This window comes from Lotus japonicus, chromosome 4 (assembly GCF_012489685.1).
Source record: "Lotus japonicus ecotype B-129 chromosome 4, LjGifu_v1.2".
Lineage (NCBI taxonomy): Eukaryota > Viridiplantae > Streptophyta > Magnoliopsida > Fabales > Fabaceae > Lotus > Lotus japonicus.
In genome coordinates this window covers 51,512,892-51,529,816 of record NC_080044.1, presented here as the reverse complement: position 1 = coordinate 51,529,816, position 16,925 = coordinate 51,512,892, and the positions used below count along the sequence as shown (strand labels likewise).

The window sequence follows — 16,925 nt, the reverse complement described above, 5'->3', positions numbered from 1 at the left end:
ATTATTTTCCGTTTCTGTATTTGGGAAAAAAGTCCACAAAATAATCATATGGTTTAAAGAGAAAAATATACTATAAGTAGAAATTGTAATATTCTATTTGACCTATCGCTCTCCCCACGGGATGTCTTAGTTACTTCCACGTACAACCTGAACTCGTGGTCATTCAACGCATCGTTTTATGAAAATCTTGTTCCTCCAATAGGAGCTCGGAGAAAGAACATCTCCCTCTTGCCTCTTGGCACCTTCGCTTCCCTCTTCCTTACTCACCGCTTTACTTCAGAGGCTTCTAGAAAGAGCTAGGAACACCCTTTTCAGCATAAATAACTAGCTTTCTTCACTTGCTTCTCACCTTTTTGCTTCAACTACCTTGGAGCCATATATATATACATGTATGTTTGTATTGGAAGGGAAAAAAATTTAATGGAATTAGAATTGAGAAATCCAAATGTATAGATTGAGAAAATATTGAGAGAGTAATACAAGCTAAACAAGTGACAGAAAATCATTGAAACACTGATTTGTCACAGTCTCAAGCAAATCTAAAGCCTAACTAAAACTAAATATTGTGCGTATATATATGGGCATGATGATGAGATTGTTCAGATGGAAAAACTCCACAAGGAAACCTCATGTTCCACATCCACATCTTCAATAGTCCAATTCTCCGTACCGTATGATGATCCCTCAAACGGGTGCGCCGGTGATCTCAAAGGCTCATCCTCCATGCTCCGAAGCCAATCTTGCAAATCCTGCTCCTGAAACTCCGAAGACACAACTTCATCGAATTCCAAAAACAAACCTTCCGATACGCTGTCGCCGCTGCTACAGACCTGATCATGACAACGGTCCTCAGCCGCAAACGCATGAGCAACTTCTATTGCCACTCTCCTAAGCTCCTTCGCACTGTTTGATGCTGGCAACAACGGCGGAACCCTCCACGCGGAGTCCGCGAAGTTAAGGCAAGCGGACTTCCCACGAAGAGCGAGCGCCGCAACGTCGTGTGCACGCGCCGCCATCTCAGGCGTCGTGTGTGTTCCGAGCCATATCCTTGTGGTCTTGTCATTGGGAACACGCACCTCGCAGACCCATTTGTTGTTGTTCCTGCTCCTTACTCCTCGGTACACAGGGTGCCTCGTCTCCTTGAAAACTCTACGCCCTGCACTCTTCTTTGGTCTCGCTGATGCTAGCTCGTGACAGTTAGAGGAACTTGCTTCTGATGATGATGAACCTGGAGAGTACTGCTCAGTGTAAATTGAGTTCATTCCTTTGCGGTGTGAGTAAGTTGTATGTATGTAGTAGCTGCTCTTGTTTCTTGTGTGATGAAATGGTAAGTGTGCTGAAATTGAGTGAGTGCTTCAAGTTAGTGAATGTGTGGACTGCGTATATAAAGCTTTGGCTTAGTGTACTTTATTGTGCAAGTGGGAATACGATGTGGTCATGGACACGGTAACAGCTGGCCCTATTTTCTAAATGACGATTAAAACTACCATTGATTTGAGAGTGGAAACACACGTCGTGCTGTGATTGCTCAACAAAAAGTGTAGATAAGTTTATTGATTTAACTAAAATAAAACGAAGATAACATTTACGGTTGCGATTCATTTATGTGTGTTTCCTACGAAGCACTCTCCTGCAAGGAATCATGGTATCCTTTGTAGATATTTCCATGTTGAGTGGGCCAGTAGTGGACCCTTGGTTAACACCTGCTTTGCCCTTTCATTTTGTCATCTAGCTACTATCAGTAGATAAGAATTGCAAGAAGGAGGACTTTAGTAAGTAAGTAATAGTAGCTTTCGGAAATATCTTCTCGCTCACTCAAAATTCAAATGACACGCTTTTGGTCTAGTTATTTTGTGTTAATTATGTTTATGGACCCTGTAAATATGGTAAAATTTGAGTTAGTCCTTCATTAGAGTAATTTTGTTTATGAATCCCTATGATTATAGAAAATTTTGGATTTGGTCCTCACTGAATATAAACTCGGGTGAAATGTTTACGTGTTCAGTGTGTTTGTGTGGCGTCATCCACGTCATTTAGTGAAACTTAATACCTGACTTCCATTGTGTTTTGGGTGGAAATATGAAAGGCCAATTCAAGTTTTTCGCAGTCCAACTCATGTACAACCTAACACGGGAACCTGAAATGTAGCGTAGTCCAACTCACATGTGTTGAATTACCGTGGAATATGACATATCTGCATATATGGGGTTTCTGTCTTTGGCACTAGAGACATGCATAGATCGAGCAACAAGAGTCACGCCACTGTTTTGCATTGTGCTTCGATCATCTTGTGCTTTCGTATAAAATGTTTAACCATTAATTACATAGTCGATGTAAGAAAAGACGTGTATACATGGACCCTTCGACAACCATTTCAATATTTCTGAAACAGAGGTAAGATTTTCTTTCCATTGCTCATAAATGTAATCCTTTAACCATTTTATAATAGTCCAGTTGTGTTCTCTTGTTATCCATTTTTCAGACCGACTAGGGTTCAACCTCTTCAATTCGCCCTTTCGCTTGTCAACATATGACACAACTTCAACGACATTGTTCAAAACATACATGTGTGCTTTCTCCCATTCTTTGGATTGTATGATTACTATCTAACTTCCCCTTCCATTCTTCCCGTGTGACGAGACTTTGGAAGCCCTATGGAATTCAACAGTGAATAGGTATTCAGTACATAATTCAATAGCTTCTTATGTACCGCTCAACAATACAACCCTCTGGTCTTCGGTTTTTTACATAACCTTTTAAAATATTCATGTAACGTTCAAAAGGGTACATCCATCACATATAAGCTGGCCCGCACATTTGTGTTTCTCTCACCAAGTGAATGGTTACATGAACCATTATATCAAAAAATGAAGGTGGAAAGTACATCTCAAGCTCACAAAAAGTAGTTGCAATGCTGGCAGCTTAGAAGGGTCAATCACCTTGCTGCAAATTGCATTGAAAAAGAAACACAATCTTGTTAAGCATCCTCTAACCTTTTCGAGCAAAATATAGCGTATAGCCACTGGTAGCGAATTCTCCATAAAAACATGACAATCATGACTTTAGTTCCTTTAACTTGAGGTCTTTCATTGATACAAAGTTCTTAATGTTTAATGAGTACCCTTGTGGAACTTTAACACCACTAAGAAACTTGCATAAAGCAATTTTTCTTTCGACATAAAGTATATGTCGTCGGAGGTAGAAACATATGTTTTCCCTTCTTCACTGGTCTTAATTATTTTCTTATGCCAGGCTAACTATATTAAATCTTGCATTGATGCTATCTTTAGTCGTTCCTAGCACATTTAGTAAAGTATCAATAACACTTCAAAAAACATTCTTCTCAATATACATCACATCAAGAAAATGTCTCACATATAGTGACACACCCAATATGGAAAATAAAAGAAAATTGACTTTTTCTTCAATTCACCTGTAGGAATCTCTTTGGTAAAAGGCTTGCCAAATTTATAATTTAAGTTCTTTTCCTTCTTGAATAGAACAATACCACTTAATGGCTTTGGAGCTTTACCTTCTTCTATATTTCCATTGAACGTCTGTTACCACCCTCGATAACGATGTTTTGTATACAAAAATCTACGATGTCTGAGGAAAACATTTTTTTATAATGCTTTAATCGCATTGAAGTTGTACCATCTTCACATGTAGGGCATGCAAGTTGTCATTTTACACTATATCCCAACAAATTACCATATATCGGAAAATCATTATTGGTACCGAAACATTTTCCCTCAATTTGAAAGTCTCTTCCCTTGACCCATCATACACCTTCGAATCTATATCCCAATTAAAGGAGCCAAGTATATGTCAGATCATTTATGGGTCGTTGAAGTCCATAAATTAACATAGATAACTTCATATACTTGCGCTTCATACACAACAATGGAGGTAGGTTGTAGATCACAAGTATCACTTGCCATGTATTGTAGGTGCTACTTTGATGGTTATGAGGATTTATTCCATCACTAGACAAAGCAAGTCGTAGGTTTCTCACCTCTTCGCCAAATTTAGGATAGTTATCATTAATTTTGATCCATTGAGGAGAATTTGCTGGTTGCCGGTGCTTTTCATCTGTCTTCTACCATGTATCATGTCATATCAATAGTTTCACAACTTCTGCACTGCGGTACATGCGTCAAAACCTGGGGATATTGAGAAAATACCATAGTACTCTTTAAGGACTTGATTCTTCCTTCTTTTATCGTCAAGCTTTACATTTAAGACACGTTTTAAGCGATGCATATTCATTTTGAAATAAAATGCAACCGTTGGGGGACGCATGTAACTTCTCATAACTCATTCCAATAGAGCATAGCATTTGTTTAGCCTCATATGTTTGACCCGGAAGAACATTTTCCTCCTCTGAAACCATATCTTTCAATAGAATAAGTAGGTCGGTGAGGCTCTTAACAGTCTATCCATTGCCAGCTTTCAAGTTGTACAATTTTAAAACTGCAAACAATTTTGTGAATTTAGAGCATCCATCATAAAGAGGTTTCTCTACATCACTTTTCAACCTGTCAAACATTTCAGGAAAAACCCGAAGATCCTCTTCAACCGCCTCTACAATTTCATCAACATGGTCAACCTCGAATGTATCTGTCTCCATGAACGATGAGGGAAATCTCACACTAGCCCCTGCTTCGCTGGAAACAATTCTTTATCCACAATGATTTTTTCACCGTATATACGTTGATTCCATTACAAATTAGATGTTCTTCTAATTCAACTGGATTAACTCGAATTCCATGACAACAATCTAATCAAGGGCATAAGATACTATTTTGGTTCCTTGCATGCTTAACCGCAAAAGTAACAACTCTTTCACTCCATTCACATATTCATCAGATAAGAGGTTAGTAGACATCAATTTCTGATTCGTACTTGCCTGAAAATTAGAGGTTAATGACTACATGCAATTAACATATGCTTAAAGTAAAAAACCATCTTATAGAGGGAGAAGGTCATACTTTATCAAATATTGTAAAATAAGAAAATACAAATCAATTGAGGACAAGAGATATACCTAAAATAAAGAGCTAGAGGTAATTGATGAACCAAACACACAAGTTGTAAAAATCCTTAGTCTCAATACGATCACACTGTTAATCATATAGTATAATATTTAGGAAATCAGTTACAATCCAAAATAATTGATATAAATTTCTAAAAAAGAGGAAGATAAAGCTCCTTTATGAGAACATTAATTTCAATCAAATGCCTAGCTAAAACATTTAGAGCAGCCCAAGGATTACACAACAAACCAAAACAAGCACAACAAAAGCAAACCAAGGAGCAGCAAACGACATAGGTAGCAAAGTCCAAGAGAGGGGGCGAAAAGGAAGGTGATGAGTCCTTGACTTACATGACCACATGAGAATGTTTAGTCTAAACATTAGCTCCATCAAAATATAATTAATTGTTCCTAATTCAAACTGAGTTGTCTACTTTGAAGGATGGAATATGAAATTCTGGTTCTCGCACAGGACAGATGTCGAACGCGATGCTATGATAACCGGTTCGACAACTGACTAACAGTAACAACTGATGTGCAGCACAATATTAAATCAACAAAAACAATAAAGAACACAGAGAATTGTTAACCCAATTCGGTGCAACATCACCTACATCTGGAGGGCTTCGCCCAAAGAAAGGAAATCCACTATATCAAGATTTAGGAACTACAGACACTCATGAACACCTCAGTTCATAGTTCGTTTCCTAATCTACCCAGTGTTTTTCTACTTAGTATATCGACCTAAGTATGAGAGCCCCTCTCACTTTCTCTCAATCACTGCCACAGTGATTGGTAACAACAATCAACACATGTTTGAAGAGATTACAACTCAACTAAAACAAACCAACTCTATGTCATATGAAGATCAATGGAGGCAGTAGAGTGGTGTACAAAATAACAGAACAAGGACTCACAAAATACAATCCTAAAACCCAATCCTTGGGTGCCCAAGGCACACTTTGCAACTAGGGTTAAGCCTCCTTAAATAGTCGTTCTTCTGGTCTTGATCTTCAATGGGCTTGCACGAAAATAGAGTCTATAAAACAGATCTGGAACAAATCTTTTAAACCAGTAACAAATCTTATCAAATAAGATTTGAACAAAAGATAACAACTTTCACAATTTAAACCAAATCAAATCCTCTTCAGCAGATTTGATTCCACTATATTATATTCCAGATAACAAATATAAGCTTCTTCAATAACCCTAACTTGATTATCACGAAATCAATCCAAAGCTTTTAGAAAAACCAGTCAAACACACAGTAGATCCGCAGGGACAAATGTCACAGCACGGTGTTACAACATCTGCTTCGACATCAGGTTGTTTTTGAAAAAATGCAGACAACCAAAAGTAACAACAGAATAGAATAGAACAAGAGAAGAGGAAATACAAGAAAGGAACCAAAGCTTAGAGGCAAAACAGACTTGCACAATAAACAAGAAAAAATATAAATTTTAGTTTTGCAAAAGGATCACCCATTCTTTCCATTTTGAAAATTTTAATTTTCATGAAACAAAAAAAGTCACAAAATTACAACTATATATGACTAACTAGTACAGAAGATGATCAAATTCAAATCAGGTGTGTGTACTGCTCAAGATTTGAAGTAAAAATCTGCATTATAAGATATACCTAAGATAATTTAAAAAGCTAAGAGGGTTATGAATGAATTATTTGTTGTATATATAAGGATGAGATGCTGAAGTAAAAATATTTTGGAATTTCTTCAATCATTTAACTAAAGCATAATAAATGAGGCTACACTACAAAAAAATCGTTGTTTATTAGCAGGTTTTTTTTCCACATTTAGCGGCGGTTTATGACCCCGACGGGTCATTTAGAAGGGGTTTTGAAAACCCCTCCTAATAGACTCGCCACGCTCATACCGCGGCAGTTTTATACAACCCCTCGAACATGGAATTATTTAGCGGCGGTTTTTTAGCAGGATTTTCAAACGACCACAAATTGTTTTTTTGTTTGAAAAACACATATCAAACAACTTTCTTACAATTACCTCAAACAGATCAAAGAATTAAAATTTTAAGCAACATTTTTTCTCACAATATAATGAATAATCTCCAAGGATTATATGCAAACTTCTGAAGGAAACATTAATTCATTGAAAAACTTTTCTGCTGTGGAGTTAAGATCCAAAAAGCACAAAGAGATAGAGCAAAGTCCACACCTACCGGGTTTCCTATAAGATACTATATTTTACTTGAAATACTAATCTACTTAAATAACATGTCTTTGCCATATCCATTAATGGGACAACCATCCAAAATAACAAAAACTCCAGCTTATGAAATCATGAATTCATACACAACTTAGTATCTAAAATAACACTAACAAAGTGTTATGGAGTAACCCAATAGTAAAAACAGAAAGAAAAAAATACAAGATAAAACTAAGTAAATGAATGCATAATCATAATCAGGTAAGTAGAGATACTTGTTGAGAATGTTAGCAGTTTTGGCAAGTAAGAACAAAATCACAACGAGAAGCAACGAGACATTGGCGATGAAGGACAATAAGTTGTAACCAGATGAAAGACTATGCGAAGGTGAAGCTGGAGCTAAATCTGAAGATTCATACAAACAGATATATCAGATAAGTTGTAGCATTCCCTACTCAATCCTCCTTGAATTACATATTGCAGAAGCAACTGGTTTATATTATCTTAATTTCATGAATAAAAAGAAGCAATTGGCCATATGGACTAACTTTCCAACCATGTAGAATATAACTTGATTTAAGCACACCACCTGCTATGCAACACACATTCATCACCAAAGTAGGACACACATGCACCAACATCAGTGTTGGGATTCAACCACACACAAAAAACAGAATCATTGTTCAATATTCAGGGTATCTATGTTGATCTTGTTACAGAGTTGAATACAATTGAATTGACAAAGGTCTCTACATAATAAGACCATCAACATCTTTCTCTTTTTTTCTTCACATAGAAATTCCTGACATACAACAGACAACATTAGTAAAACCACTCCACCATTTTACTCAACCTCAGTCATACAATTTTATATTATATTAACTTAATGCACCCAATCAACTAGTCATACCAATAAAGGAGAACAAAATGGAGTAAAAAAATTAGCTAGTTCAAGTCTCAGGATAGGTTTCTTCTAACTTCATCAAATAGAAAGGCAAGGCTATAGAGCACATGAAAAACCCAGGTTTTCTATTTCACACAATTTTCCTAATTATATTTCAACACTTCACAGATATCATAAGCAAAGTATAGAAAATCAATGGCTGGAAATACCCAAGTTCAGGAAAATCAGAAACATAAACAGAACACATTTAAATTATGTTCATGAAAATCTGAAACATGAACAGAACACATTGACAATCATATACATTTTGAAATTGAACTAGAGATGAGATTAGGATTGACAATCATATGGATTTACAGATGGAGAGAGTTCCTAACTTCAATCCATGGCTGAGAAGGAGATCGCATAATGAGAGGGAGTTGGTTACCTTCAATCCGTGGCTGAGAGAGATTGAGTCTTTCAATCCATGGTCGAAGCTTGAGGAATCGCCGAATCCAGAGAGATTGAGACCTTTGGTTAAAGTGGAGCTTGTGCAATCCGATCAGTGAAGCTTGAGGAATCGTTGAATCCAGAGAAACTGAGATTGAGACCTTCAACAACGAGAATGGAGAGTGAGATTTCAGAGAGATGAGGATCGAGAATCCATGGCTGAGAGAGATTGAGATCGAGGGTTCAGAGATGAAAATCAAGGGTTTAGAGTTGAGAGTGAGAGTTCTTGATGGTGAGAAGGAAAAGGAATCAATAGTATGGATCTGGAGAGTGTGAAACGAGAGAGCGAGAGATTGAAAACGAAATTAACGTGAGTGAGAGAAAAAGTGAGTGAGATTCAAACACTGAAAACCAGGAGTCACTTAACTAAATCTGCGGGGTTATTAAAAGATCCCTAATTAATATAAATTTAATGAAATTTGCGGGGGTTATTAAAACTAACCCCCGCTAAATAACGAATTTTTTGTAGTGCTACTTTTGCAGCTCCAAACTTGAAGGTAGACATTATGTTGCAGGCTCTCAGACAAACTAGGTCTCAACTAGAATTGCTTTTGTACTTTGTTTCTTAGAAGAAGTTATAGTTGGTCTTTTATTGCTCATGTTTGTTATATTTTGTTATTTAGGGCTCGTTTGGTGGTCAGGATAGGATATGATATGTGAACATGATATCAACAGGATATGATAAGAGCAGGATAGACTCTTATCATATCCTGTGTTTGAGGTGCACATGATAAGGACAGGATATGATAAGGAAAAATGTATCAGATTTATATTTGAATAAAAAATACATTTAAAATTGATCATTCTTTTAAATTTAATTTCTTTACATTTTCATGAATGAGTCTATATTTTAAAATAAATAAATTAATTTAAATTTTATTAATTAGTCTATTTTATTGTTTTGAAGATGCCCTATATTTTAAATAAAACTATGCAGTTAACCGATTGGTTTTCACTTAGTTGTGACACGTGATAATTAACAATAAAAGTTAACTAAATTAAGAATATTATTATTTCAAAAGTACTTTATATTTGAATTATAAATTATTATATAAGTAGATAAGTAGTTTTAAATAATAGGAGATGAAAATAAAAAATTAATCTATTACTATTAAAAAAATCAATATTTGTAATCAATGTTTTTCACTTAGTTGTGACACGTGATAAACAATAAAAATTAACTAAATTAAAAATATTATTATTTCAAAAATACTTTATATTTAAATTATTATATAAGTAGATAAATAATTTTTAAATAATAGGAGATGAAAATATTGAATTAGTCTATTATTATTAATAAATCAATATTTGTAAGTGAGTAGTCTATTTTACTATTTATGAATAATAATTTTATTTATTTTTTATTTTAGTTAAATTAATATTTTTATATTTATTAATTAATATTATTATAAATTATAAATTATAAATTATAAATTATAAATTATATAATATTAAAATAAATTAATTTGGAGTTAAGATACTGAAAGGAAATATATAACTGGTATCCTATCCTGCTCTATCCTAGCTCCCCCCTCAGGATAACTTTTACACATGATTGACAGGATAGGATAGGAGACAGGATAGTGTTATCATATCCTGCTGGCGCAACAAACAACAGATAACAACAGGATATGATTATTATCCTGTCCTATCATATCCTGTCCTGGTCACCAAACGGGCCCTTAAGTCAAGATAATATGAAACCCTGCATAATTGGGTACAGCTTCAATGGAACCTACTTGTAAATTGTAATGTAGTGACATAATCATTATTCTAATTTTATTTTTATGCAATATATTCTGGTTTAAAGAGGAAGATGTGAGCACACAAAGAATACCTATTGGACCCACACAAGAGAAAGGAAAAGAAAAATAGTGTAGCAAAGGGAGCCACATGAAACAAAATCCTTTTAGAACACTGTATAAAAGTGAACAAATTTAGCACATAAACTAAGTGAGATTAGATTTTAGACACTGCTTTTTAAATTGAGAGTCTCAATCAACAAAAATGATGATTCGAACCAGATCCAAAAAATCAATAAAAGCCAACTCCCCTCCAAGACAAAGGGTTCAAACTGAATATTGAGAATTGAGAGAATTGATGATTTGTTATTCAATAAAGTGAAAAATTAATTGGTGATTACATCAATCTTAGCTTTGAGCTTAAATACTAATCTAATTAGTCTAACTACTCTAGCTGACTAGTCTAACAAACTAACAAACTAGATGTTACTGAACTAACCGCCTAACAAACTAGGTGTTACTCTATATTACCCCCTCCCCAAGCTGGAGCATGGAGATTGTACAGGCCCAGCCTGAGAACAAAACCAGGAAACAAAGATGGAGGAAGGGGCTTCGTAAAGATATCAGCTAATTGATTGTGTGTGGAAACAGGTAAAAGACGAATCAACCCATCCTGAAGCTTCGTGCGCACGACATGACAATCCAATTCGATGTGCTTGGTCCGCTCATGAAATGTCGGGTTTTGAGCAGTGTGAATGGCAGATTGATTGTCGCAAAACAGAGGCATTGGTAAAGGAACATCAATGCCCAGGAATTGGAATAAATATGAGAGCCACTGGACTTCACACACAGTCGCAGCCAGTGCTCGATACTCTTCCTCTGATGAAGAACGGGACATCGTGGTTTGCTTCTTCATGCGCCAAGAAATCAGTTATGTACCAAGAAAAATGGAATAACCAGTGATGAAGCATCGAGTATCAGGGCAAACAGCCCAATCGGAATCACTATAAGCTTGGAGTTTCATCGAAGCAGTTGATGAGAAAAAGAGACCTTGTCCTGGAGCTCCTTTGACATATCGAAGAATACGACTAGCTGCTTGCTGATGAAGATCTGTAGGAGAGGAAAGGTATTGACTGAGTTGTTGAATAACATAGCTCAAGTCAGGCCTTGTGGTTGTGAGGTAAAATAATCGGCCCACGAGGCAGCGATAACTTGTGGGATCACCAAGTGGTGTACCACCATTTTGGGAAAGATGAAGTGTGGAATCCATAGGAGTCTTAACCGGCTTACAACCAAGAAAACCTGCATCTGGGAGGAGTTCAAGAGCATATTTGCGTTTTGTAAGGCAAATTCCCTTAGTTGAGTGAGCCACTTCTAAGCCAAGGAAGAACTTGAGTTCACCAAGATCCTTGATACGAAACTGGCTATGAAGAAATGACTTGACTGCTTGAATGTCCTCCAAACTATTGCCAATAAGTAAAACATCATCAACATATAACAGCAAAGTCGTTACTGAAGTAGAAGTGCGCTTAAGAAGCAACGTATGATCATGACGACACTGCTCATAGCCCAAGGATTTTAGAGCAGTGACCAAGGTATGATACCACTGCGAACTCGCTTGCTTGAGCCCATAGAGGGATTTCTGGAGATAACAAACTTGATTTGGACGAGTTGAGGAAACACCAGGAGGTAAGCGCATTTAAATCTCATCATCAAGAGAACCATGGAGCTAGAAAGGCGTTGTCAAAGTCAAGCTGATGAAGAAACCAATTCTGAGATGCAGCGAGGGCCAACAACAAGCGAAGAGTGGTCATCTTGGCAACCTGGGAGAAAGTGTCAAGGTAATCAAGACCCTCCACCTGAGTGTAGCCTTTGGCTACCAGTCTCGCTTTGTAGCGATCAATGGTACCATCCTGTTTGTGCTTGATGCGATAAACCCACTTGCAACCAATTGGTTTCTTTGTGGGTGGAAGATCGACAATGGTCCATGTGTTGTTTCGAGCAATAGCCTCAAGCTCCTTATCCATGGCATCCTTCCACTCTTTGTGCTAAGCTGCTTGAGCATAAGTTTTAGGCTCTACGGTACTAGAGATGTTAGCAGTAAAAGCACAATGTTTGGGGGATAAAGAAGCATAAGAAACAACAGAGTATAAGGGATGCATGATACATGTGCTTGAAGCCTGCGAGGAGGAATTGATTGCAGCTAGAGAAGGAGGAATTGTCACTTGATAATCACTAAGGTGAGCAGGAGCACGACGAACAAGAGTTGCGTGGCGTGTAACAGGCTGTGAAACTGGCAATTCCTCAGGGGATCCTGGTGGAGCTTCAACATTTGGTCCTGGGGTCAAAGGGGTAAGATCAAAGTCCTCGGTTCCCAGAGAAGTAGGTAACGAGGGAATTACACAGGGGTCTAAATTGTGGTTCATGGATTTAAAAGGAAATTCTATCTCATGAAACACCACATGCCTTGAAAGGAGTACTTCCCTAAACTTGGTGTCAAACAACAAATAGCCCTTTGTACCATGTCTATAACCAATAAACACACATCGACGAGCTCGAGGATCAAGTTTAGTACGATGGCGTGAAAAAGTAGAAGCATAGCACAAAGAACCAAAGGTTTTAAGAAAAGTAAAATCAGGAAGTTTAGTGTACAAAAGTTCATAAGGAGTTTTGTTATTCAAAAAAGGTGTAGGTAATCTGTTAATGAGAAAAGTGGCATGAGCCACAACATGAGAACTTTGGGAAAATGGACTTGAAATAGGAGAGACGTAGTGACATTTAACAAGTGCTGATGTTTGCGTTCGACAACTGAGTTTTGCTGAGGAGTTTCAACACAAACTCTTTGCTCTTAGCCACAACCAAGCTTCCAACGAGGTAAGTGTGTGAGAGATAGAGTGCGAAGATGCATACCTAAAATGACTGAACGATACAGCACAGTAACGACACAGAAGAGAGCGGTGCGATAGAGAACCCTAGCCACAAAGAACAGTGTGACAGAGAATGACGACTTTGACAGACATTTCAACTCAACAACTTGGATTCTTCTTCATGAGAGAGTCCAAAAGGAGCAACAAGCAGCATATCCCGAGCGTGACGAAGATGAGAGCGCGAGAGCAAGTCCTGCGGGAAGAAGAAGAAACTAGGGAAGAAGGAGTTGGTTGAGTGCGAGAGCACTAGCAAGTTCGGCCATGGAGGATGAGAGCGTGAAGAGGACAACGTGAGGACGACAACGTGAGGAACTGAGGATATATAAGAGCGCGAATATGAAAATTTGAGTTTGGGATTTGGGAAAATTAGAGGGCCTAATGAAAAAGGTTTTTTTTTAGGGACTCTAATACCACGGTCCACTTTACAATCTAAGTAATGGATATATTTTTCACAAAAAAATATTAATTTAACAGTTGTGCTCAATCACAACAATTGGAGATGGAACCGTGGTAACTGAGCTCTACACATACATTTACTACAATTCTGTGTTGAACAGTTGTAACAGAAGCGTGGTAAAATGTCAAATTTGTAGTAGTGAGTGCAGTAAGCTCTGCAGTAGAAGAACAACCTACTTTCAAGCGTGCTAACATGTTGCACGTCCAGCTCATCATCCACCCCCTAATCTTGTCGTGCTCACACCTTTTGCATGTGGTGTTGGGCTCAACATTCTTTTCACTTTGGAGATTAGACATATGTAATTCAAATCTTTAATTTGTTGTTGATGACAACAAATGAATGGTGATGACAAAAGCTACCATAACACCACTACCGAATGAAGCAGTGCCTCAAGTCCAACCAAATGCTTCGAATGAGAAAGTGGAGAGTAATGGAGTTTAGACGATGAAACATTGAAGGGAGAGATGAACGAAACTAAATGCTTTAAATGAGAGAATGTGAAGGGGGAGACTGAAGAGATGGAAGAGTTGTTTTCTTAGGGGAAATCAAGTTAGATTAGGGTTGGCCAAATTAATTAAAACTTTAGAAACTTAATTAGTTGATGTGAAATTGATAAAAACAGTAGACGCCATATATTATGATTTAGTAAGTGATGTGGAGTACGCCACATAAGCACTTACCGGACACGTATGTGTTTCACGTTAGTTTGGAGTATCGCAAGGACCAAATCTAAACTTTTCTTTAATTGTAGGGGTTTAAATGCATCATTACTTTTACGAGAGACATAACTCAAGCATTACCAAATTTAGAGGACTACAACGATAATTAACCCTAAAACTAAATACCAAAAAGCGTGTCATTTGAATTTTGAGTGAGTGGGGAGAAAATTCCAAAAGCTATTGTTACTTACTAGCTTGTCCTCCTTCAAGCAATTCCAATTCTTAGCTACTATTGTAGTAAGATAGACAACAAAATGAAAGAGCAAAGCAGGTGTTAACCGAGAGGGTCCATTGGCCCACTCAACAATGAATTGTCTACTAAGGAATGAATGATTCATTGCAGGAGAGTGCTACGAAGCAAACACACAAGAATGAATCGCTACCGTAAATATTATTTCAGTTTTGTATTATTTAAATCTCTTAACTTACAAACACTTTTTGAAGAGGTATCAAGAACACGACGTGTGTTTCCTCTCTCAAATCAATGGTGGTAGACCCGTCATCTAGAAAATATAGCCAGCTATTAGCGTGTGCGTGACCACATCGTATCCCCACTTGAACCATAAAGTGCATTAAGTAATCCTAAAGTTCCAAAAGCTATATATACGCACACCACACACTCACTCACTTCAAGCACTTACTAAATTTCAGCACACTTACCATTTCATCACACAAGAAACCAACACGCACCGCAAAGGAAATGAACTCAATTGACACAGAGCAGTACTCTGGAGGTTCATCATCGGAAGCAGGTTCCTCTAACCTACACGAGCTAGCATCAGGGAGACCAAAGAAATGTGCAGGGCGTCGAGTATTCAAGGAGACGAGGCACCCTGTGTACCGAGGAGTGAGGAGCAGGAACAACAACAAATGGGTGTGCGAGGTGCGTGTTCCGAATGACAAGACCACCAGGATATGGCTCGGAACACACCCTACCCCAGAGATGGCGGCGCGTGCGCACGATGTAGCGGCGCTGGCGCTTCGTGGGAAGTCCGCTTGCCTCAACTTCGCGGACTCCGCGTGGAGGGTGCCGCCGTTGTTGCCGGCGTCAAACAGTGCGAAGGAGCTTAGGAGAGTGGCAATAGAAGTTGCTCATGCGTTTGCGGCTGAGGACCGTTGTCATGGCCAGCAGCAGCAGCAAACTTATAATAATGTTTGTAGCAGCGGCGACAACTTTGGAGTCGGGGAATTTGTCATGGAAGATAATAATAATAATAACAATAACAATAATAATAATAATAATGATAATAACAATAATGGAAACCCTTTGCACTTAGAAGGGTTGTGTTTGGAATTCGATGAAGTTCTTCAGGGTGTGTCGTCGGGGTTTCAGGAGCAGGACTTGCAGGATTGGCTTCGGAACATGGAGGATGAGCCTTTAAGATCTCCGCAGCACCCATTCGAGGGACCATCATATGGTACGGAGTGCTGGAGTATTGATGATGTGGATGTGGAACATGAGGTGTCCTTGTGGAGTTTTTCCCTCTGAAGAATCTAATGATCATGCGCATATAAGCACATTTAGTTTTAGTTAGGCAGTTAGGCTTTTAATCTGCTTGAGACTGTGACAAATCAGTGTTTCAATGATTTTCTGTCACTTATTTTCGTCTTGATTTGGTTTTACTTAGCTTGTATTACTCTCTAAATTTTTCCTCAATATATTAATTCATTAATTCATTCGGAGTTACATTAAATTTGCTTCCCTTCCAAAGTAAACACTAAACAGTAAACACACATGTTGGAGAACACACATATGGCTCCAAGGTAGTTGAAGCAAAAGAGTGAGAAAGTGAAGAAAGCTAGAGTTCTGCTGAAAAGGGTGTTGCTGAATTGAGCACATCGAAGCTTTTGGAGTAAAGCGGCAAGGTAGGAAAGAGGGAAGGTTTGGTGCCACGAGGGAGATGTCCTTTCTGCGAGCTCCTATTGGAGGAACAGGATTTTCTATAAAACGGTGTCGTTAATGGGACCATCACAACGACGTACGTTCTCTGGCCCAAGTATATCATAACCACCACGAGTTCAGGTTGTGGTCCTAGCTAATAATTGAATAATTAATCACAGCTGGTGTTGAGAGTGATAGGTCAAATAGGATGCGCCACCTCACTTGATAGTACAAGGTATCAAAATTTCTACTTATAGTATCTTTTTTCTCTTTAAAACATCATGGTTTTGTGGATTGTATTTTCCCAAATTAGTTTCAGAAAGAAACACAAAAAGTGAATTAACCTAGTCAGATCCGAGAAGGGAGACTTCTTAAAAGATACTAGAGACAACAAATTAAATTTTGACCCACAAAGAGTGGGTGGTGTTAGCATCAAAGCACCTAATTATTGGTGTACGTACCACAATACCACCTTTCGCACCATAGGATACATATACTATTACTTTATTTCATGGTTGAGATTAAGTAAGTATTGGACCCATTTTCTTTTAAATTATAGAATAGTCCTTCATCTTATTTGTATTTCAA

General features: G+C 37.6%; 2 protein-coding genes and 1 long non-coding RNA gene across 3 annotated transcripts; 1 reads left to right on the top strand and 2 right to left on the bottom strand.

Annotated features, from left to right (window-relative positions):
• Nucleotides 1–432: 432 nt before the first annotated feature.
• LOC130713975 (dehydration-responsive element-binding protein 1E-like) lies at nucleotides 433–1,378 on the bottom strand. The gene has a single exon (XM_057563799.1). It carries the CDS (start codon nucleotides 1,260–1,262, stop codon nucleotides 600–602), a length of 663 nt encoding a protein of 220 aa, XP_057419782.1. The 5' UTR covers nucleotides 1,263–1,378; the 3' UTR covers nucleotides 433–599.
• A 3,150-nt stretch (nucleotides 1,379–4,528) lies between these two features.
• Nucleotides 4,529–9,076, bottom strand: LOC130715844 (uncharacterized). The gene is made up of 3 exons (XR_009011793.1): nucleotides 8,549–9,076; nucleotides 5,048–5,123; nucleotides 4,529–4,909 (listed from the first exon to the last, which is right to left on the bottom strand). It is a non-coding gene; the product is annotated as an uncharacterized LOC130715844 (long non-coding RNA).
• Nucleotides 9,077–15,102: 6,026 nt separating this feature from the next.
• LOC130716038 (dehydration-responsive element-binding protein 1F-like) lies at nucleotides 15,103–16,190 on the top strand. The gene has a single exon (XM_057566213.1). It carries the CDS (start codon nucleotides 15,156–15,158, stop codon nucleotides 15,942–15,944), a length of 789 nt encoding a protein of 262 aa, XP_057422196.1. The 5' UTR covers nucleotides 15,103–15,155; the 3' UTR covers nucleotides 15,945–16,190.
• Nucleotides 16,191–16,925: the final 735 nt, after the last annotated feature.